Source organism: Trachymyrmex cornetzi, unplaced genomic scaffold, assembly GCF_001594075.2.
Source record: "Trachymyrmex cornetzi isolate Tcor2-1 unplaced genomic scaffold, Tcor1.1 scaffold57, whole genome shotgun sequence".
In the NCBI taxonomy this organism is placed as follows: Eukaryota; Metazoa; Arthropoda; class Insecta; order Hymenoptera; family Formicidae; genus Trachymyrmex; species Trachymyrmex cornetzi.
In genome coordinates, this window is record NW_017299882.1 from 1228254 (window position 1) to 1252363 (window position 24110).

Genomic DNA, 24110 nt, shown 5'->3' on the forward strand with positions numbered 1-24110 from the left:
TTATTTATTAAACAGTAAAATATCACACGGGTGCTCGTCTTATCATCGCACCATTATTTCCATTAGCGCTTTTTACGTTGATTGAAAGATAAGTCTGATATTGAGTTAATAAGTCTGAAAGATAAATCTGTGATGTTGAAAGATAAGTTTGATATGAGTTTAATATTGACTAAGCTTCTGCAGTTACCTAAGACTCTAATGTAGGCACAAAGCCTGTGTTAAATGAATAAATTAATGTACTGATGTATATATAAAGCCTATCACTTCTGTTCTATATGTATCATTTTGAAGCTGGCTGTACAGTGAAACAAGTTTAAGAAAAATAACTGAAAAACGAATGAAGTTGAAGACGAACAACTTACAGGTTAGCCACTTTATTATGTTGATCAACCCTTTGTTCTCTTGACACCGACATTCAGTCGAAGATTATTTAGAAAAATTTTAAATAAAAATAAAAAAAAAGAATCCAAAACTAAGGCGATTGAGAGACAGCGTAGTAATTAATATGCAAAGTTTAATCTTGAACCACGCTGACTCTCTGTCATCCTAGTTTTGGATTCATTTTTTTTGTTTGAATTTGGAAGAGTCCGTAAGAAGATTGCATTATTACTATTTTAAATAAAGTCATCTAAAACGTTATCATACATCATAAACGTTATAGTAAATACTTTGATATACATTGCACTTCAAAAATATAAGTAAAATGATACAATGAAGTAAGCTAATAATAAGAGCATGATCGACCTATAATTCATAGAAAAATTTAATTAACAAAGTTTTAAGATGCATAGATACGTTAAAACGCAATTATATTAATAACGCATTCAGACACCAACATCGACAATTGATTAACTATATGATAATAATTTTAAATTTGGTATTAATTTGATTAGTCGCCTGATGCAAATCCTACTAAAAATGTTTGGACGTATATTACGCGTAAGCTTTGTGGAAGACAAATATTTAGTTTAAAGCAGTTATCTCGAGAGATTCGTAGATATGGAGATCCTTGCAGCATGAATACACTACTAATTTTATCATATGACTTTTATTCGTTTTTTATTAGATACATGTATGACGAAATGTCAAATATTAGTTTTTGAAACATCGGTTACATATAATTTTTTTAAACGAATAATTAGTGCACTAACTACAGTTCCAATTCCTAGGAGCTCCAATTTCATCTTATTTATTCGTAATTTACACAAAATTGATGAAAAAAGAAAGATTACGATTATGAAATAGGAAAAGGGAATATCATCAATGTAATATAATTTTATATATCGAATATATAGATATCACATTTTGTTATTAAAGCAATGTACAAAGGTCCAAATAATAAACCAATAAACAATAAATCAAACATTAATTTAATTGCTATTAAGATTTATAAAAAAGAATAAAAAATTAATTGTAAACCCGATATGCGATCGCAACGTGTTAGGCTTATCGAAAATTTTTCACATATACCATAAATATCACATTCTACCAGATCTCAACGTGAAACATACATGTATGACGTTAACAAAAAAAAAGCAAAGAAAAATCAGTTTATATTCTTAATTGAAACATTGATCTCAAACATAAGAAACTGCAACTGTCTTAAATATGGACGAACACAAAAAAAGAAACGATGATAAAGCGAGTAAAATTAACGTCCTGAGAAAACAGCGAGGAAAGATAAACGAAAGAATGGAAAGACCGAAACAAATATGTGGAGAAATCCTGCTGGAAAAAGAGAACAAAGAATATAATAAATTTTGTCGCAATTAAATTATTGTAGATATCTTTTTTTAGTACAATGATTTGTCGAAAAAATTCTCTAATTCCAATTCTACTTTCAGAAATGGCCCTAGAAACATCGACATGGCTGAATCTAAGATTCGTGGAGAAGATTCTGCGAAAATCGGAAGATGACAACTCGATTCAGATGATCGATATATTTTCGAAACCAGTTACAAGCAAAGCTGACAACTCCACCAGTGACATAATAAGGATTTCTGTCGAATATTGGCACGATCAAGACAGCTGTAGGATTAAAAAGAAAAAATCATTTATCTTTAAAATCTTGCCTGAACTCGGAAGTGTCAGACAAAAATTTGTAAGTTACTTTAATGTGTACAATATTTATAATTTAGAGAAGAAAAAGAATGGAAAAGGGACACATAGAGAGAGAGAGGGGGGAGGGAAGAGGGAGAAAGAGATAAATCTGTGGCAAGCTTTATTGTTTCGAAGTACATTTTTATTCAACAGAAAGATTAGGATAGTTATTTTTGGGTGATCAGTAATTAAAATTAAATTATTTTTATGAATCATTTTTAAGGAGCGAATACACATACACGTATTTAAGAAATGAACGCTTTTTATTTGTTCAGAAATAAATATTGAATTTGAAACTTCCTAGTACACAAATTTTATACAGGCTGTTACATAAAAAATAATTTGATGTTTGATAGATTTAAAGATTCCATTTATTAATGTTGAATAAACTTGTTACAGGCCATAAAATCAGGTCTCTTTCACACCGAAATGTCGATGATGTCAAATACTTTGAATAAAATGAATAAGTTGTTAGAGCCAAAGTATCGCTTGAGTGGGAAGACTCTCTACATGCAAAATGAAGATCCAATGCTTCTGGTGATTGAAGATCTCGCGGCACTCGGCTTTCGAATAGCCGATCATTCGTCTGGTCTTGACCTAGATCATTCCATATTGGCGCTTCACGGACTTGCCAGGTTTCATGCAGCCTCCGTAGCCTTATGCGAGAAGGTAAATTAGTAAAAGATACTCATAATCAGTCATAACATTTCGTTGCAATTAATAATAATTCAGATCATAGATACAAAAATTACTCACTTTTAAAATGTCTTTTCGATCTGTGTGTGTTATCTAGGCTGTCTTATAATTTCCTCTAATAAAAGTTTGTTTTAAATTTATCACAAAATTGCATGATATTAAAATTATTGTGCGGATTTTTTGTATATTTTGATCTATTTTAGTATATAGCATTCGAAATTTCCAGTCCGCACTATTATTTAACAATTTATAGTCAAATGTACGTAAATGTTCTTTAATAATAATATTTTAATATTTAGGAACCAAAGCAAAAAGAAATGTATTTGGACGGGACATTTAACCAGCAGCAATCATCTGAAATGAAGGACATTTTCATTAAGTGTACTAAATGTGTAGCACACGAGATTGCACACTGGCCTGAAGTAAAAAAGTAACATTTGCTTAAACGTATTCATTGTTTTATTTTTTGTTTAATGTTTATGATAACATTTTATATGACACAAAATAAATGTTTAATGATAAAAAACTAAACATTAAACAGAAAATGACAAATGTAAAATCATATTATGCTGCTTAAAGCAAATATTTATATGACATTTACATGATTTCGTACAATTTTATATTTATTTCATTTGTATTGCTAGATACTCGGAAAAAATTGCTAAACTCTCCGATCACATATTTCAAATAGGAATAGATGCAACCAAGCTCTGTGAGGAGAAATTTAATGTTATTACTCACGGTGATTTTCACGCGAACAATATGTTGTTCAGATATGACAATGATGGTAAACCTATTGAACATATTTTTGTAAGTATCATTATATTTTTATGTTAAAAAAATATTTTTTTAATTTAGAAAAATGAAAATGTTATCATGAATACAATTATCATGAATACGTGTAATAAAGCTCGGTTATTTTATTTCATAAATCATTTCTGAATTTTTATGACAATTTTTATAGTTATGTGCAATAATAACAAAATTAAGTAAAAAAAAAAAAACGAAGTAGATTAAATAAATAGAGAAATTAATAAATTTCAAAGGAATAACACTAATAATAACGCATTTTTTAATTATATACGCAATGTCGGCTTTGATGATCAAAATAAACAGGCAGTTTGATAATAGAAAATACTTGAAAATGCATTGTACTGTATGAATAACCTCAGCTGTTTAATCGCAATCAGTTATATATGGTATACTCGTCTCTTTTTGGTTCATGTCGTCCGCGCAAACTATCATTCTTGTTATCAAATTTTTTTAATATGACATTCCAATCGAAAGAATTCGTTTGATTACAGATAGACTTCCAACTGTGCGTTTACAGAACGCCAGCACTCGATTTATTATTTTTTCTCAATTCAAGTCCTTCCTTGGATGTCATGGAAAACAAGACAAATATTCTATTAAACGAATACCTTGGCACCTTGTCGGCTACTATGAAGGAATTGAATTGCAAGACGCCGCCGCCCACCATGGAGGAACTGAAAGCTACCATGAAGCAAAAAGCTGTCTATGGAATGATAATATTCTTTGTTATTTTACCGTATATGCTGTGCAATAAAACTGAGGCGACAGATTTAGATGAATTATTGAGCACTGGCATAAATCCAGGTATCAAGAGCGAGATTTATAAAAAGTTACTGATAAAAAGACTTCCACTGTATGACGATTGGGGTTTATTGGATCTCTAATATATACTTTATCTTTAATGATAAAGAACAAAAATGGGAAAGAAATAAATCTGGATAATAAATGATAATATTAGATATTAATATTTATAGCAAATACAAAAAAAGTTATAACAATAGACAAATAATGTTGATACATGACTTTTTAAAAAGGGAATTACCATTGAGTTACGGTATAGTAACAAATCTTTTGATTCAAAAAATAAAAAATTATTTTTATAATGGCGTTTCATTTTTTTATTTATTAAAGTTTTAAAGTAAATTGTCATCTTTAAATATTTATCATTGTATCACAGAGACTACGGTATATATAGACATACTTATAAATGTATTTATTTTGTTATGTATATGTATAATAGATAGTATCTAATTCAACATATATTAACAAAATAAGTAATGTTATTAAAAGAAAGATGTACGTAATATTATTCTACAATACCATTGCGAAAATGATATAGAAATTAATTAAGATTCAAAATGAAATATTTTAAGTTGTATTAATACATTGCGTTTGGGAAAAAGTCCTTGTGCAATTTAGTAAAAAGACCTTTCCTCATCAATATCTTCTTTAAAAATTATCAAAATTTAAATTTAAAAAAAGGCGTACAAATACTAATAGAGTATAAGGGTTGATCCCAGGCAGAACCGAAAAATTTTCATACACTCGTAGCTCCTCTCGGAAGGCAATGGTAAATCACCGAATAGTATACTTGCCCAGAAAACCTCCTTACAAAAAATTGCCATTCGGAATCGGCGTTTAAACTGTAGGTCCCCATATACGTTGTGTACGATCAATGTGCTCAGTGTGCGCGCAAAGGTATATAAGAGGGAAGCGTCTACGCGCTGAGATAGCGTATGGCACTTTTGAAGAAGAAATATAAGCTTAAAATCTCTACTTTCGAATGGTTACTATATTTTTTTAATTTATATGAATTTTGTAATATTTACATATAGAAAACTATGGGCTCAAAAAATGAAAAATTTTCTTTCACTTTGTAGCGTGTCCGTTCAACTATCTATCCAGAAAACTTGAAGCTTTCCCTACAAAATTGTTTTTTTAGCATGGTCCTACGATTTTTTATTCCTGAGTTACTCGTGGATTAATTAAAAAAGAACATTCCGATTTTATTACTTGTAACTCCGTTAAAAATCATCGTATCGTTATTAAAAATACGAAATGTTGCTCTATCAAGTGGTGTAATTGCAAATTTTTTTTAAATAAAATGAATATATGGGTTATTAAATGTTTTTTACTAACTTTTATAACTTTTATATCTTACAGGAATTATAATATTATAGGTTTTATCTTTTCTATTTGTCCCGAATTTTTGTTTAGATGCAGTGCTGACAATCTAACACTTGCTTGATATTCGATCATTTTTACAAATTTACCATGAACAATTTGTATTGTATTTCAAACGATATCTTCCCTCTCATAAGTACGATCTTGACGATGTGAGAGAGCTTAGTACTTAAAAAGGATATACTGGATATACAAATGTCGAACCATGAAAAGAATGACTTTTTTTAATGCCTAAAAATTTTCAGATATATATCTATATTTATGTATATAGTTAAAAATTTTGAGATACTTAAGGAAAATCATAATCCTCATGTAAAAGTCTAACGATGGAGAAGTTGCTGGTTTAAATAAACGAGTCATAATCAGTTCTTTGAGTCGTGTGTTTGCTTCGATAGTGCCATTGAAATTATCAGATTAATGAACTTTTCATGGCTCGACATTTGATGGAAACCTAATTCAGAGTGGTGGGATCATATCGCTCCGATGTTTTGACGGCAAGTAAGACTCACAAAGAGTCATTGTTGCAATGGCCGCAGTGGCGTCGGCATTTATCGTGTGTCTTGTATATATACTCGACTGTATTCATCGACTCTAAGGTATTTATAGTTCTTACTCTAAAAATATTATCTTAAGAAATATTTTAAGTAGTTAAATTCTGTGATTGAAATAATAACTTATAACATCATAAAATTGTACTTAATATAACCTTAACCCTCGAACGGCACACATGGGTCTTTCGTGTCTATTCTGATAATTCTTATTTCTCATATACCTGTGCACACGGCCCTATGTCCCCCCCATGGGAAAAATCTTTGTGATGGGGGGAATATAGAGAAGCAACGTCGACAGGGAATCTCTACCATTCAGAAGACAATGTTTTTAAAAATAATGGGTTAAATCATCTTTTTTTGATTAAAAAAACGTTTATTTTAATGTTTGAAGAAATATTTTTTTAACGTTAAAAAAACGTTTATTTAATGTTTAAAAAAACATTTTTTTAATGTTAAAAATACGTTTATTAATGTTAAAATTATTTAAACAAAATTAGAAAAAATAGCAATATAGAATCTTTTTTTAAATTAATTTTTTTATCAATAAAATAAATGATCTGAGAAAATAGTGAGGAAAGATGAAGGAAAGAATGGAAAAACCGTAACAAATGTGTAGAGAACCGGTTGGAAAAAGAGAGAAAAACGTAATAAAAATTTCGTCGCAATTATTATAAATATTATTTTTTTTTAGTACAATGGCAGGGATTTATCGAAAAAATTCTCCATTTCTAATTCCACTTTCAGAAATGGCTCTAAAGACATTGACATGGCTGAATCTAAATTTCATGGAGAAGATTCTGCGAAGATCGGAAGATGATAATTCGATTCAGGTGATCGACATAGTTTCGAAACCTGCTACAAGCAAGGGTGACAACTACACCAGCGACATGATCAGGATTACTGCCGAATATTCGCGCAACGAAGGAAGCTGTAAAATTGAAGAGAAAAAGTCAATTATCCTTAAAATCTTGCCTGAACCCGGAAACAAACAAAAATTTGTAAGTTGATTTAATGTGTACAATTTTTTAATTTATATAAGAAAAAGAGAGAGGAAAAAGGAAAGTGAATGAGAGAGAGGGGGAGGGAGGGGAGAATGGAGAGAGGGAGAGGGGTGAAGGGGGGAGAGAGAGAGAGAGAGAGAGAGAGAGCTGTGGCAAATTTTATTATTTCCAAGTATATTTCGATTCGACAGAAATATTAGTACAATTATTCTTGGGTAATCAATGATTAAAATTAAAACCTTTTTATAAATCATCTTCAAAGAAACGGATATACTGTATATTTAGCGGATATACATATATATATATATTTATTTATTTAAAGAAAACGTTCTTTATTTGTTTAAAAACAAATTTTAAAAACTTTTTACTATACAAATATATATACAGGCTATTATATAAAACATAATTATATGTTTGTTAGATTAAAAGTCTCCATTTGTTAATTTTAAATGAACTTGTTACAGGTTATAGAATCAGGTCTCTTTCACACCGAGATGTTAATGTTGTCAAATACTTTGAATAAAATGAATAGATTGTTAGAGCCGAAGTATCGCTTGAGCGGAAAGACTTACTACATGCAAAATGAAGATCCAATGCTTCTGGCGATCGAAGATCTCACGTCTCTCGACTTTCGAATGGCCGATCGTTTGTCTGGTCTTGACTTAGATCATTCCATATTGGCGAGTCGTGGACTAGCAAGGTTTCATGCTGCTTCTGTAGCTCTATGTGAGAAGGTAAGTAAATCACCACATGGTATTCACAATTAGTCGTAACGTCTTATTGCAATTATTATGAATTCAAATCAATGGCGTTAATACAGGGACTATTCTTTTTTTAAATGCCTTTTCGACATTCGTGTTGTCTGGGCTATCTCGTAACTTTCTCTAAAAAAAGATCTGTTCTAAATTTGTCAGAAAATTGCATGATGTTACATTTATTGTGTATATTTTTTGTGTATATCTAGATAATATAAATTTCCTATCCGCACTACAAACTTATATAATTTATATTCAAATGATATATACATCAAAACGTTTTTTAATAAAAATATTTTAATTATTAGGAACCAAAACAAAAAGAGATGTATTCACTAGGAATATTTAACAAGCAGCAATCGTCAGGAATGAAAGATATTGTCATTAAGAGTACTAAAAATTTAGCAAACGAGATTGCACACTGGCCAGAAGTAAAAAAGTAAGATTTGTACAAACGACAGTATTTACTGCTCTATTTTTTAATGTTCGTGATAACGTTTTATATGACACAAGATTTGTTTCATAAGAAAAAAATTGAATGTTAAGCAGAAAATTGCAAATACAAATACACATTAGAGCGCATATCTGTGTGATTTTTACACATAATTTCATACAATTTTACATTTATTTCGTTTGTATTGCTAGATACTCGGAAAAAATTGCTAAACTCTCCGATCACATATATCAAATAGGAATAGATGCAACTAAACTCTGTAAGGATGAATTTAATGTCATTAATCATGGTGATTTTCATGTGAACAATATGTTATTCAGATATGACAATGATGGCAAACCTATTGATCATATTTTTGTAAGTATAATCACGTCATAAAAAATTATGTACTTCCTCTAAATGTGAGTACTCATAGATTTATTATAACCGTGATTTAGTATAAACGTGATTTTATTACGGTTAAGAATTTAAATAAGTTATTACAAGAACGAAGGACTCTTAATTTAAAAACAATAACGAGAGAATAAAGGGCACATAAGAGTCAAATATAATAAAGTATTTTAAAACATGAAAAATCAAAAGAAATTATGAATAATATAATATTGTATAATTGATTAAAATATAACGTTTTGAAATACTTTATTTACTTTATTATATTTGACTCTTATGTGCCCTTTATTTTCTCGTTAAGAATTTAAAATTAAATAAAATAACTTTTTTGAAATTTTTAATTTATACTTACATGTAATAGAACATATACATTATTGAAAAAGTGGATTTATGTTAAAAATACATATTTTTTAATTTAAAAAGATGTAAATTTTGTTATGAACACAATTTACATGTAACATACTTCGGTCACTTTATTTCATTAATCTACATTTCTTAATTTTTATGACAATTTTTATAGTTGTGTGCAATAATAAAAATTTAAGTATAAATAAACAAAATGAATAGGTAATATTTTAAAAGACAAACGCTATTATGATACTAATGCGTTGTTTAATTATCCGCGCAATATCGGCTTTAGTGATCAAGACAAACAGGCAGTGATAACAGAAAATACTTGAAAATGCAATATGCTATGAATAATACAATAACCTCAGCTGTTTAATCGCATTCAGCTATATATACTCGTCTCTTTTTGATCCACGTCGTCCGCGCAAACTATCAATCTTGTTATAAAACTTTCTGAATATGATATTCCGATCGTAAGAATTCGTTTGGTTACAGATAGACTTCCAATTGTGCGTTTACACAACGCCGGTACTTGATTTGATATATTTTCTCAATACAAGTCCTTCCTTGGATATCATGGAAAACAAAAAAAATATTCTATTAAACGAATACCTTGACACCTTATCAGTGATTATGAAACAATTGAATTGCAAGACACAGGCGCCCACCATGGAAGAACTGAAGGTTACCATAAAGCGAAAAGCTAGCTATGAAATGATAGTATTCTTCGTCATTTTACCGTTTTTGCTGTGCTCTAAGGCTGAGGCGAAAGATTTGGATGAATTATTAAGCTCTGATGTAAATCCAGGTGTCAAAAGCGAGAATTTTAGAAAGTTAATGATAAAAAGACTGCCACTGTATGACGAATGGGGTTTATTGGATCTCTAATGTATACTTTATCTTTAATGATAAAATATAAAAATGGAAATGCAAATATAAATAAAAGAGCAAAATATAAATTGAAAAATATTATCAATACTAGAAAAATGCCTATTAGTCGAAGTTGGATCGTCATTGCTTTAAATAATTCAAACTTGAATTACTAATATACACTATTATTGTACTGAACCCGGATCTCTTGTATTCCGTATGAGCGTTCTAATTTAATGTAGTACCAAATTATTAAATTGCTTGTCAATTTAATTCGCGATTACTAGAGTAGTTTTAATTGCGTTTACAGTCCGGAAAAACAATTCGGCGCGCAGTTCTAAAAAAAAAAGACTATAATATGGTATATGCAAGTACATATATAGTGTATATTAGTAATTCAAAATTAAATTATTTAAAGCAATGAAGATCCAGCTTCGACCATAATAGGCATTTTTCTAGTAATGATTGTGTTTCTCACATATGCGGTCTAAAATAAAGATTCTTAATATTGAAAAATATTATGTAATAGTTAATATAATAAAGTAATGGGACCCTATATGGCCTACCTAATCTTTGTGATTTTTTCCAATTTTTTGCTGAGTCTGAAATTGCAAATTGTTGCTTAAATATTTCAAAGGAGGAAACATTCTTAAACATTTTTAATGGCCAGTTAAATTCATATTTTGAATTTTTATTCGCAAGCATTACGTTACAATTATTACGTTACGATTATTACGAACGTTAAGTACAATTATTATAATCAGTTAATATTGATTACGTCTAGATAGAAAATTTTATATATTGAATCCATTAAATTTCATTTGAGTTATCGCAAGTGCTGCATAGCTTTTCTGACCAGTAATAATTTAACTTTCCAATATAACCGCGGTATCAAACTATGCGTATTGAAAATTGAGATTGAAAATTGAGAGATTTGAAATTTAACCAATCAAAACAAGAGAAGCTAAAATTTTTTGCTCTTATTGGCTAAATTTTAATTTTTAATCTTCAATCTTAATTTTTAATGTGTAGTCTAATTCCGGCCTCACTCTTAGGGTAAGAATTATTACTGCACTGTCCGAGTTGATTCACAGTAAATAAGGAAAAAAAACAGCTTATATAAACACAGCTGAATTATCATCGAAAGCATATACCTTCTTATCTTAAACATTACTACATGTTTGTTATATAATACCCCTTCTCTTCTTCCACAGAAGTTCCCCTCCTATCTCCTATATTGAAGTTTGCGGCTCTTTGCCGTTAGTTCTGTTTCGTCATTTCATTAGTTTTCATACTTACTTATACTGACAATGAGTAAAGTATTATACGTATACGTTCTTAGTCAGCATTATACGTTCCCAATACGTTCCGACATCAAATTACAAAATGAAAATAATCTTATAATCTGAAGAGTTGTTATCTTATCTTAGTTAATGGAAAAACTTAAATGAGTGTGTGTGTGGAAGTTGCAACTGGAAAGAGAAAACGAGAACGTGATTTTTCGCCGATCAATAAGTTATCGTAAAGAGTCGTTTTCGCGTTTCGTTACGCGGCGAGAGAAACAATAATTTGTCGAAGAAATTCTCCAATTCCAATTCCAATTTCAGAAATGGCTCAAGAAACATCGACATGGCTGAATTTATGCTTTGTAGAGAAGATCCTGCGAAATTCGGAAAGTGATAATTCGATCCAAGTAACTAATATATGTTCGGAACCAGCCACGAGCAAGGGTGACAACTACACTAGTGACATAATTAGGATAATTGCCGACTTTTCTTGTAATCAAGGTGGCTTTAAGAATACAAAGAAGAAATCAATCATCATTAAAATCTCACCTATACTCGAAGATGATCGAAAGAAAATTGTAAGTATTTAATTTATATATAATACTATTTCTAATATGGAAAGAAAAAAAAGAGAGAAATTAAATTGTGGCAGATTTTATTTCAGATAGATTTATACAGACCACATTTGAAAAAAACATTTTTCAGTTGTTTGAAAATAAATTTATATGCGTAGAATAAAATTATTATTTATTTGCCATCCAAAAAGCCGAAACTTTTTATTACAAACATTTTTTTATATAGGTCTTCGTATTTTTCATATAGGTCTTCGTACAAAAAAAATTGAATATTGTTAAATTAAAGGAATTCCATTATATATGATCCATAAACAAAAGATTCCATTTATTGATTTTAAATAAATTTATAGGTCACAAAAGTAGGTTACTTTCACAATGAGGCATTGATGATGTCAGACACCTTGGATAAAATGAATAAGCTGGTAGCACCAAACCATCGCTTGAGTGGAAAGATTCTCTACGTGCAAAATGGAAATCCAACGCTTTTAGTGATCGAAGATCTTGCGCCTCTAGGTTTTCGAATGGCCGATCGTCTGGTCTTGATCTAGCCCATTCTGTATTGGCACTTCGAGGACTAGCCAGGTTTCATGCAGCCTCCGTAGCCCTATGCGAGAAGGTAAATCACCACACATGAGTCACAATCAGTTGTAACGTTTCATTACAATTATTAAGAATTCAGGTCAATAGCGAATACAAAGACCATATCCAAAATCCAAATTTTTGTTTAAGATCTCAATACTAAACATAAAAATTATATATAAAATATCACTTTGATTGCATGAACATCTTACTGGTATGAGATTCTTTTTTGTGCTGTAATGTTCGAATATCTGTTAAAAATATGATATATTGTATCAAAAATATTCAAAAATTACATATAATAGAAATTAACTTAAAGTGGCACAACATATTAAATTTTATATGTTACAAAAAGTACTGCCAAGAAATAATTTTCAATGAAATTAGTAAAGCTTTAGATTTTAGAATAACGTGTACTTAATACATCTTATATATACTCTCCTATAAAGAATTTTTAATTTTTAATTGTAATATTAAACACAAGAATTCCATTTTAATGTTATATATTAAAATTTAAAATGTGATGCGCCTTTTATTACATCCTATGTAGTTTTTGTTTATGAAAAATAAAACTCTGTCGCGATAATACCGCGTATTATCCGAATTGCGTATCTTCTAATAAAAATGTTTTAATATTTAGGAACCAAAACAGAAAGAGATGTATTTGAAAGGAGTATTCAACGAACAGTATCCGCCAGAAATAAAAAATATTTTCATTAAGAGTACTAAAGCTTTAGCAGACGAGATTGCAAACTGGCCAGAAGTAAAAAAGTAAGATTTGCATAAACGGCAGTATTCATTGCTCTATTCTTTAATATTCATAATAATGTTTTATATGATTCAAGATAAGTGTTTAACATGAAGAAACTAAACATACTAATTAGAAAATTGCAAATATAAGTATAAATTGCACTGTTTAGAGCAGATATTTTGTACATAAGACAGTTTGTACATAATTTTATGCAACTTTATGTGACTTTTATTGCTAGATATTCGGAAAAAATTGCTAAACTTTCCGATCACATGTATCAAATAGGAATAAATACAAGCAAGCTGTTCGAGGATGAATTTAATGTTATTAATCACGGTGATTTTCAATTAAATAATATATTGTTCAAATATAACAACGATGGCAAACCGATCGATTATATTTTAGTAAGTACTATCACCTTATTAAAAAATTATGTACTTCCTCTGAATACGAGTAGATACTCATTGATTTATTGTAATCGCAGTTTTATGTTGCGATTAAAATTAAATATAAAAATTTGTGAAATCTAATTTGCACTTGCACGAAATCTAACTTATATTATTGAATGACGTTGAATGACGTTCCACTTCTTTTGCGGTGAATTTCATTCCCAATCTAATTGGCTCAAATGATTGATTGGTCGAAAAAATTTTGTTTGATTACAGGTAGACTTTCAAATGTGCGTCTATGCATCGCCGGCATTCGATCTTCTCTGTTTTCTCAATTCAAGTACTTCCTTCGATGTCATTGAATACAAGAGAGATGTTCTATTAAGTGAATACCTTGATACCTTGACAACGACTATGAAACAATTGAACTGCAAAACGGAGCCGCCCACCATGAAGGAATTGAAGGCTATTCTAAAGCGAAGGGCTAGCTTTGGAATGCTAATATCCTTCACGGTTTTACCGTATATGATGCGCTGTCAAACTCAGACAGATTTGAATGAGATAATAAGCACTGGTATTTTTGTATATCCAAAGAACGAGACTTTTAAACAGTTAATGATAAAAAGACTCCCACTATATGATAAGTGGGGTTTATTAGATCTTTAACGCATACTTCATCATTAGCAATAAAATATAAAAATTAAAAAGAAATAAAAGTAATAAACATAACTATAGCGAATACATTAAAATTAAAAATAATATATGCGAAATGTTGATGTAAATAAACTTTTTTTAAAAAGGAGGCATCGTGAAATTATTATGATAATGATAAATTTTTTAGTTTAAAAAATGATTTTTTCATAACATTTTTGACTCATTAATTACGGTTTTAAAATAATCTTTATATTGTATATTATATATTGTACATATTTTATATGTATATGTATACATATATTTAGATATTGTCGTTTTTCAAATAAGTTTTGAACAAAACTATATTAAATAAATAAAAAATATAGAAAAGCAGAATATATATACTTATATAAAAATTTTGATACATAACCTGATCAAAAGTATTTTAGACATCTTATTAACCATTATTTAAAGTTCAATTTAATTAAAAAATTGTTTTATGATATTTGCTATGAGTTATCCTTTGTTTCAAGAAAGCTTTAAATTCGTATACAATGGCAGTAATCAATAGGAAACAATGCAGTTAACAGAACTTCAAATTAATGAAGAAAATGTAAAAGACTAATATTTTTGACATACGATCTGTTCAACTTTGCATGCTAGTATTTAACACGACATTTAGTCGTTGACATCGGTTTAATATTCGTAAAAGAAATTATATTTATATTTCTAATATACAGAATTTTAGAAATTTTATTTTTTTTAACTAAATTGTTTCACAAGGCGTTAGTGTGTGTATATACATATGCATGCGATTATTTTACCTGAAATTAGCTATTTAAACTTAAACTGATTTGATATTTGTTATAAAATGGCGATATATACTGCCGCTTTTCCGTCGATTGCCGGTCGATCTCAAGCCGAAACTACCGAAGATGCGGAAAACATCGAAATAATTGTGAAGAAAAAATGTCTCGAACAAGGATTCACAGAGCACGATCTCTGTCCATTCGTGAGTAAAAAATAAAAAAAAATAGTGTATTATTGACGGATCTAGCATTTTTTTATTTAACAAAAATTGTTGCTTTTCTTCAGAAACTACAGTGGTCCTTCGGATTAAATCCGGAAGTACCGGTCATAAATCTAACTACTGAAAATCGTGCGTTATTGGCGTACGCCTGTTCGCACGTGGCGGTAATTTACGACTATAGTTCGAGGAAAATGTTACCACTCCTACGTCACGTTGGTATACGTTTGAGTTTGCCGCAGAACAACACTAATTACAAATAATATTGAAGAATGATCCTATAATCTTTTTTAGGAAAATCCTATTAAAATGTTATCAACCTCGCGTGATGGCAAGTGGTTACTAACAGCGGATTCCGGAAAGGACAGTGTAGTAGTGATTTGGGATACAGAAAAGGGGTACTTATTGTTTTTTCCGAAATTGTTTTGCAAAGTTATGTCGAGTATTACTTTGAGACTCATGTGTTAAGTTAGCGGAATTATCAACATTCTTAGGGTTCCCGTTTGCACTTTATTTAATCCACATAATAGTGAAGATATCACAGCTGCTGCTATTAGTCCTAATGCTAAACAAATAGTCACTGTTGGCGGTGGAAAATGTCAGAATGTGCATTTCTGGTTATGGACTTATGGAAGAGACAAACCAGATGGTTTGTTGTCTTCTGTACATTCATTAATTATTTTTTTGTCTTAAAAAATTTAATACGAAATACGATATAAAACATTAATATGTATTTTTATATTAATTATTGTCAAGAATTACATTCTTTTATATTATTATTATATAATTACTATTTATTTACACAAAAAAATACGATCATTATAACTGAAATTTTTAAGAATATTTATAATTGTTGAATAATCCAGAATTATAGCTAATTTAAAATATTTTTAGCATGTTTTTCGACTTCATTAATCAACATTACTGAACGTGTCAAGGGAATAACTTTCAACGACGAATATCCGGAACAATTTGCATTGACGACCGATTATCACGTTTTATTCCTAACTTGGGTTGGTGAAAAATATATTATTATATATATTTGTATATAATCATATATTACATGTCAGTTGGAACGAGATAACGAAATAATAATATAAATAAGTAAAATAGAGTTTCGAGATAATAAAGATAACAAAGATAAAAAATATTTTATGCAAAATTACTATCTTTACTTTTATATAAAATTTCAAGTTTTGTTCTTTAAAAACTAAATGTTACAAATATAGTTAGATTTTGTATTGATTGTGCAAAAAGGATAATATAAACATAATCTTTTTTTATTAAAATTAAAAAGGAGAAATGGTGAAAGAAAAATACTTTACATAAAAAAAAACTATTTCATCCAATATTTAATTTAATTCTGAAAATATGACATACGACTTCAATTACAAAACATTTCTTGTGTATAACAATAATAATAATAATAGTATAATAATAACTTTATTTATATGTATAAAAGACGATAAACGTATTTTATATGATATACATATATAAACAAAATAATAGAAAGTAGCATCTAACTCATAGATGAGCTATATAATACTGCTTATATGACTCTTGATATATACATACTTAATATGAAATTAATAATAATGCACTAAAATATAAGATAATCTGAGAGAATCATTGATATAATAAATATCAGTAGAAATTATAATAAAAATGAAAATCATAAAGTATGATCAGACATAAGAGACTTTATAAAATAAAATATAACGTGTTTCTTCTTAATTTCATAAATAAGAATGGTCACGCTTTGAGTTACGATTGTCCCAAAGTTATGACAAAAGTTCAACATATTGGTGTCTTTAATGCATCATGCTACGTTCCAAAAATACAACAAGTATTTACAGCCAGTACAAATGGTATCGTCTATATTTATATTTTAATAGTTTATTAATAACTTAATTACCTAATTAAATAATATTTTTCTTATATTGCTATTATTTTAGGCTACATTTTAGTATGGGACAATATTTCCTGCAAAGACAAGCACGCTTCTGATGATACTAATTATAAGAAGAAAAAACATAAAAAGACTCTTAACTTACAGAAAAGCAGTATTACTGTTATTATTGATAACGAAGGGTATATGAATTTAAAGCCTAAAATTACTTTAATAAATCTAGTGGTAGTACTCTTAATGTAATTTAATTTTGTAGTATGCTTGTTACGGGAAATTCAAATGGTCGTATTACTTTCTACGATTATCAATTGAGACTTTTGTATTGGTGTGAAAGTTGCGATCTTGATTCCATTCGATGGCTAAGCTTCGATCTTCAATCTAATTTGTTATCTCCGGTATTTGCCGTCGATATATCTAAAAGTAAGCTTTGTTTTGAAAGAATCCTCTGATAAAAAAATTCTTATATCTCGAAGTTTATTTAGAAGTTTTAAAAAATTCAGAAATCTACATATATAGATCATTATTATTGTTTATATAGTTTGAAAAATTATAAATGAATTTTAAGGGAGACATATGCTCAGTAGCAAAATGGAGACGGTTTCAAAACTCACTGTAAATGCAGAATATATTTCACAAAATTACAAGAATAATAAGGCCGCCGAGACTAACAAAACAACATTGAATCCTCTATCAACGAATACTACTCTACGGTGTTCTCCATTTAATGTCCGAAATTTTCTTGTGTGTAAGAACTAATTCTTGTCAAATTACCGTATTATATGAATTATATAACATTAAAACATCAATATATGTATAAAACACATATTACTCAATATATCATCACATTCTTTTTTTATCTACATTTCGCTTTAGGCTCTTCTGCAGGAATAATAGCATTAATGGAAATTCCAAAGCAGAAATGTTACTTTGTGTTTCGTCATCCAGTTGCAATCGTGACTAGTATGGATAGTCACTCAGAAAGGTGGAAAAATTTAAAATTAGCTTAGCAAAATTCTGTTGAAATAAAAATAGTATAATAACAATAGTAATTTTTCAACGACAGCAATTATATGGTTGTGGGCGACGCTCAGGGAACCGTACATTTATATAATCATGAAAAATGCGTTCTGATAACATCCAAGAGCACGCCACCTCTCCCAAACTATCGACCGATTCTCGAAAAACAGAAGATTGAGGAAAACATTATTTATGTCACCTGTCCGCAAAGCCACGAAACCCTGAAGGCCGTTACAACTCTGAAATTCTCACCAAGATGTACATACATAAATGAAGTGTACTAATGGATCTTCAATGTCCCTTTATTATTGTAAAAGGAAAAAAGGAAATTCACGAAAAGAATGTTTATCATCTTTTTAGGCGATATGTTAGTGTGTGGCTTGGAAAACGGGGCGATCTGGATTCTACATCATATCACCTTAGATCCGATAGATGAAATACCATATAAGCATTCTTCGACAGCCATTAATAAAATTACTTTCACACGGTGTGCCGAATACATGGCTTATGCAGTAAGAAATCCCGCATTCCATGATAATTCGCAAATAATATTGCACATTGTGGCAATAATATTATTAATTAAATTAATTAATTAACCGACTCTAAAGGTAAATAAAAATTTTACTTGTAGGATAATGCGTTAACGGTAGTAGTATTTAAGAGAAATGATACGACCATCGCTTCAAAGTACAATATGTGGAACTTGATCGGAAAATATCATTCGCATTATTTACCTATCAGAGATATACTTTTCGGCCCGGCCGCATCCGATTCCGATGCACCGCGGTTTTTCTCTTTGGGAGAGGATCGAGAGCTCGTAGAATACGATCTCGCGCACAGGTTGTATCGTAAATGTCCCATTGTGTTATTTGTGGAAAATAATTTAAACGATTTAATTGAAATATTTATATACGTAAATGTCATTAAAAATGTTGTGAATGAGATTAATATAATAGAATTATAAACGTGTAGAATAATATGGATGAGATATTATATAAGGTAATAAAACAAATATTTATTTCAGAGTCATGATAAGAGAAATGCGAAATACGATTTTAATAATATTTAATTTTTATGATTTTCTGGATTTGAATCAGAGATATTTGTATTTCCAAAATTTATAAAAATTATTTTATGATTATATTATAAAAAAAAAAGACTAGTGTACTATTACAACCTTGAATCGCGATTAACATACCGATTTAGATTCTCTAGTTAAATAACTATAAATATTTGAAGAAAGTAATAACTTTCCTTTTAAAAAGGATAATGTTTTACGTTTTATAATTACATTACAGCGGACCATATCCAGTGCCAGGACTTAAAATCTTGCGTATCGATCAGATCGAACAAAGTGCCATTCCTCTTTGCCTCGCGTGGTATCCTGTGTCCGGCATTGAAAAATTTCTTATGATCTCAAATTCTGAAGTAAGTCCTGCGATTCTTCTAGATCATGTGAACGTAATATCTTAATTCACAATTGCAGTACAAATATAAGATCTTCAGTGATGCTACCAAGGCAATTCGCGGTACTTATTTAGGACCCACATTCAAAAAGCCAGTAGAACATATTCAAGTAACACAAGAAATATATAAGATATAATTGTTTATATAACTATAAATAAAAAACGTAAATTATAGTAGAGAGAAACATTGAAAAGATATTCTAATAGATATGATTAAATTTTAATCATATTAATATAAGCAGATAATTAAACTGCGTTTTTTCCTTCAGAAATATCCGTTAAATATTTTATAACACGGTATAAAGTATATTGTTAAAGAACAAAGAACTTATTTCTAGAATTTATATTTAATTCAAACTTTCTCTTTCTCTTAATTTATTTATCAGAGAAATGTCCCCCCTTCGTAATTAATCAATTACTATATTAAAAATCGTTACAATGTCATTAGATCTTAACCGATAAAGTTGTTGACAATGGCTATGTGGTATTTGCAACCGATAGAGAAATTGGTCTTCAGTTAATGCCTTTTGATGGTAATCCATACAAGATTGTCGGCATAACAGGCCATCCTCAAAAAGTTAGATACTCTACATATACATATTTATGTTAATAATTGGCATACACGAGTATTATGATCCATTTTTATTTACAGATAATAGGTATCTCTGTCAGCCACAATAAAATACTTTTTACCGCAGGTTACAACGATCCATGTGTGTTAATGTGGAAAATCAAACTGAAGTTAGTTGTCTCGATCGTGTTAAATTTTTATGTAAAAATTAAAAAAATCACATACATTTTTTCTAATACTGAAAAAATCACTAGTTATTATACAAGCTCGTTTTATTAAATTTGAATATGCGAATGAAAAATTTACTTTAATTGTGTGTAAAGCTAAATTTCTTGATTCTGACATCATCGTTTAATGACTTTAATGAACATAACGAATTTTATCATAAAAAAACAATTTTTCCAGATCTGTTGACATAATGGCACGATTAGGCGGAGAAGGATTATCGCCGTTTTATTGCCTCATCAAAGGTGAGAAAAAAGGATGGTTAGCAAATGAGATGAAGGATCTGTTCTATTATGCGCAGATATTACATCAAGGCGAGAATACGACCGCTGCTAGAATCATCTCCGACACTGTGGTTGTCGAGCAAATATCAAATCTTATGCGAGCTATTGGATATTTTCCGACCGACAAAGAAGTATCACAAAGCAGTATATGTATACATATGCAATGTTTCATAAGTCAGAATTTTAATTTTAAATGTCAACCTCTTTAACAAACTCCAGAAATATCTTTTTTTACTTTTTAAAATATTTCAATTACTTTTATGATTAAAGTAATTTTTTACATTTTACATTTTTTTACACTAAATCATCTTTCTTCTGCCACAAATTACAAATTTTCAAATATAAAATGTTTATGTCAAAGTAAGCAATAAGTAAAATAATTGTTTGTGTGTTCATTCATTACATGAAAATTATAATAAAAGATTCATTTGGTTTGAGATATTGCGAATATCTTTTCGTGTTAAGATTTGTTAAGACGAAATATCTGTTTTGAAGATAGAGAATATTATGACAGAAGTATGCTACAAACGTTACGTTGAAACCGGTAAACTTGTCGAAGAGATTACTTTTGAAGAATTCGTACGACTATATGTGAATCACCGACCGGCGTTTGGAATTTGCATGCGTCACATAAAGGAAACTTTTTGTACGTTCATCGAAGAAAATTCCGACAGTATGAAAAATCCTACTTTAACGCGAGAGCAACTTGTGGATATTTTATTAGGAGGAACGGTATTGAAAAATTTACTGGAAGAAGATAAACCTATTGGTGAATTAATTATTAATTAATGCGAATTTACTATTATTACGACGTACCATTAACTCTCTGGAACTGATATTAAAATTTGTAAAACGCGAATAAAGCTATTACATATTTAATTTATATTTATTAAAAGGCATTAATTAATTTCAGAAACTAAAATGTAATTCGCATTAAAAAATGAATTTAGATTCATATTTTTGAAGAAAATACATATCAATCAAAATAATTCAAATTTGCAAATATAACACAAAGAAAGTTGAATTACTTTCACAGATTTATATTTGAGTGAGCCTAATAGATCTATCATTAACTTTAGAAAGTTGATTGATTGGTTTATTGATTTCGCCAAAAGTATATAACTATCAAATTTTAATCTAAAAAAAGTAGGACTAATAAAGTAGAGACTACTATCTCCTTATTTAGTACTTTATTAGCCCTGCTTCTATTTAGATTATTTATTGTATTTTAAATTAAATGCACATTAGTAAATGCAACAAATTATTTCAAATAAACAAAACAGAAACCTTATAAAAATTTGGATAAACAATGTGTATGTGTGCGTGTATGTAAAATAAAACTGAAATTGAACTTGCACTACTTTCAAAATATCTTAATCGTAGTTCAATATTTCTTATTATTTTTTATATTATTTGCCGTAGGTGAGCCGTTAACTTTGGAAGAAGCATATACATATCTCAAGACACTCATGTTTCCTAAAGAGGAAATGGTTGAGACTCAACCAAGTCTGTCTCAAAGATCCATGTCCTTCAATTTCCGTTTCTTTCCGGCGGTAACTATCTTCCTCATAATATGTTTAAAAACACTATGCAAATAGGCCATAAATAAAATAAACTAGTAATTAGGCTTCCCGAGAGTAATGTATTATTACGTTATGATACAGAGGATATCTTACAAAGATTTCACCATGGACATCATGGGTGTTGAATCGTTGGAGGAAACTATGGCTGACAATTGAAAAAATCAGCACGACGGTTACTTGAAGTATTCTAAGAGGAAATTTTTTACAGCTATGTACCGCTGTGTGACAAGGTCCGTTAAAAAAAGATTGATAAACCAAAAACAAAAACTGCGCGCGAGACTATTTCGTTCTTTTAAAATTAAAATTAAGATTAAGAGAGGCGCTAGAAGAAAACGCTGGCAGAATCGTCGCCGGTATTTGTTCATCGTTTGCTTCTTCGGTTCGCATAAAAATATTTAAACTATACAGCACACGAAACTCGAGGAATAATGTAAAAGAGCATGACGTAGATTCGTTTCCTCGTACTTGCTGTAATACTGTTTAGCAAAATTTTCAATAAACATTTCATAATTCATCATTATTTCTAATATTACATACTTACGATTGCGCATCGTTATTTTATCAATCAAGTTTATAGCCAAAAAACATCTATCTACTATTCACCGATATTTGTAAACCCGTACAATAAAATTAATACAACCACAGACAATTACCATAGACCGGCTTTTTTTACATGGTAGAATTGTCAGCGGAAGAAATGTTTTGACTGCTGAAAGAATAAGATTTTATTTCAAGACAATACCTATATGATAGACTAGAAGCAAGGAAAGATTCGCCTTTCGAGAGGTACATTGCTTTAAGGAAGCGCTATACAACAATATTCGCTACACCGCATCGTCATCATTGAAGAAACCAATCAATGACGCTTAGCGTATATAGCGATTAAAAAATTTAGAGTAGTTTGGTATCAATAAAAAAAGAAGACAATCATAATTTCCGTACCCGCGGTTTTAGAAAAATTAAAAAAAGACCGTTATACAGATACCGCCAGAAATATTAATCTCGAGTCGAATTGCAATCAGGCGATTCAAGTGAAGATCCTAAGATTCGTGAGACGCAACCCTGCCACATTATTAGGCTCGCGTACGATTTCGCATCGTTACCTATACTATCATCAACAAGGTACCATTAAACATCGACTTATAGAAAAATTTGCAGGATTCTTATTAGCTTATATCATATTAATTTTATTCAACTAAATAACGAGAAGATTCAGACTTACCAGTCTGAGCTGGATGTCAGTGCCTAAATAATATTAGTATATATCTATGTAGTATTCCTAAACATACATAGACACCTTGTGAACAACGCAAGAAACTCAGCACGAATTAAAACTAATATCACAGCGCATTATCATATAAAAAATAGTTGCAAGAATTCTGACGATCAATTTTTTAACTTTATCACTTAGTATGTATATTTCAACGAATTTAAAAATTCACAGTTAATGTTATCATTGATAATGATCCGATAGGGGTCAAAATGTCTGATCGTGTTAATTTGTTATTATGATTTAATAATAAACATATTATTAATTAAATAAAAGAATTTGCGCAAAGAATAATTAGCGTCAGCTCTCAGCCCTTTCGTTTTCCAAATTTTTTAAATATATATCTAGTTCTGCTCGCTGAAATAAAGAAATAAACCTGGATA

The 24110-nt window shown here is 29.4% G+C and overlaps 2 protein-coding genes across 3 annotated transcripts; both read left to right on the top strand.

Annotated features, from left to right (window-relative positions):
* The first annotated feature begins 345 nt into the window (after window positions 1-345).
* LOC108766099 (uncharacterized) lies at window positions 346-10235 on the top strand. Of its 2 annotated transcripts, none has more exons than XM_018515168.1 (6): window positions 346-364; window positions 7089-7342; window positions 7810-8079; window positions 8409-8539; window positions 8746-8911; window positions 9788-10235. In XM_018515168.1, exons 2-6 carry the CDS (start codon window positions 7091-7093, stop codon window positions 10178-10180), a joined length of 1212 nt encoding a protein of 403 aa, XP_018370670.1. In that variant the 5' UTR covers window positions 346-364; window positions 7089-7090; the 3' UTR covers window positions 10181-10235. The 2 variants fall into 2 exon arrangements, with proteins under 2 accessions (XP_018370670.1, XP_018370671.1); XM_018515169.1 differs by lacking the exon at window positions 346-364 and adding an exon at window positions 6322-6389.
* Window positions 10236-15183: 4948 nt separating this feature from the next.
* LOC108766183 (WD repeat-containing protein 66) lies at window positions 15184-23620 on the top strand. The gene is made up of 21 exons (XM_018515336.1): window positions 15184-15387; window positions 15471-15617; window positions 15697-15800; window positions 15897-16051; window positions 16297-16415; window positions 17150-17270; window positions 17358-17493; window positions 17568-17731; window positions 17877-18056; window positions 18185-18293; window positions 18375-18586; window positions 18689-18840; window positions 18960-19168; window positions 19627-19756; window positions 19815-19904; window positions 20243-20371; window positions 20447-20535; window positions 20771-21005; window positions 21370-21643; window positions 22297-22427; window positions 22539-23620. Exons 1-21 carry the CDS (start codon window positions 15247-15249, stop codon window positions 22611-22613), a joined length of 3102 nt encoding a protein of 1033 aa, XP_018370838.1. The 5' UTR covers window positions 15184-15246; the 3' UTR covers window positions 22614-23620.
* Window positions 23621-24110: the final 490 nt, after the last annotated feature.

What these genes read in the sequence shown, in the direction of transcription:
- LOC108766099 (XM_018515168.1), top strand. Translation starts at nt 7,091, where the DNA reads ATGGCTCTAAAGACATTGACATGGCTGAATCTAAATTTCATGGAGAAG. An exon ending in CTGTAGCTCTATGTGAGAAG is followed by an intron (nt 8,080 to 8,408) that starts GTAAGTAAATCA and finishes TTTAATTATTAG; the next exon opens with GAACCAAAACAAAAAGAGAT. An exon ending in CACTGGCCAGAAGTAAAAAA is followed by an intron (nt 8,540 to 8,745) that starts GTAAGATTTGTA and finishes TTGTATTGCTAG; the next exon opens with ATACTCGGAAAAAATTGCTA.
- LOC108766183 (XM_018515336.1), top strand. Translation starts at nt 15,247, where the DNA reads ATGGCGATATATACTGCCGCTTTTCCGTCGATTGCCGGTCGATCTCAA. An exon ending in TGCCGTCGATATATCTAAAA is followed by an intron (nt 17,732 to 17,876) that starts GTAAGCTTTGTT and finishes ATGAATTTTAAG; the next exon opens with GGAGACATATGCTCAGTAGC. An exon ending in AGCCAGTAGAACATATTCAA is followed by an intron (nt 19,905 to 20,242) that starts GTAACACAAGAA and finishes CAATGTCATTAG; the next exon opens with ATCTTAACCGATAAAGTTGT.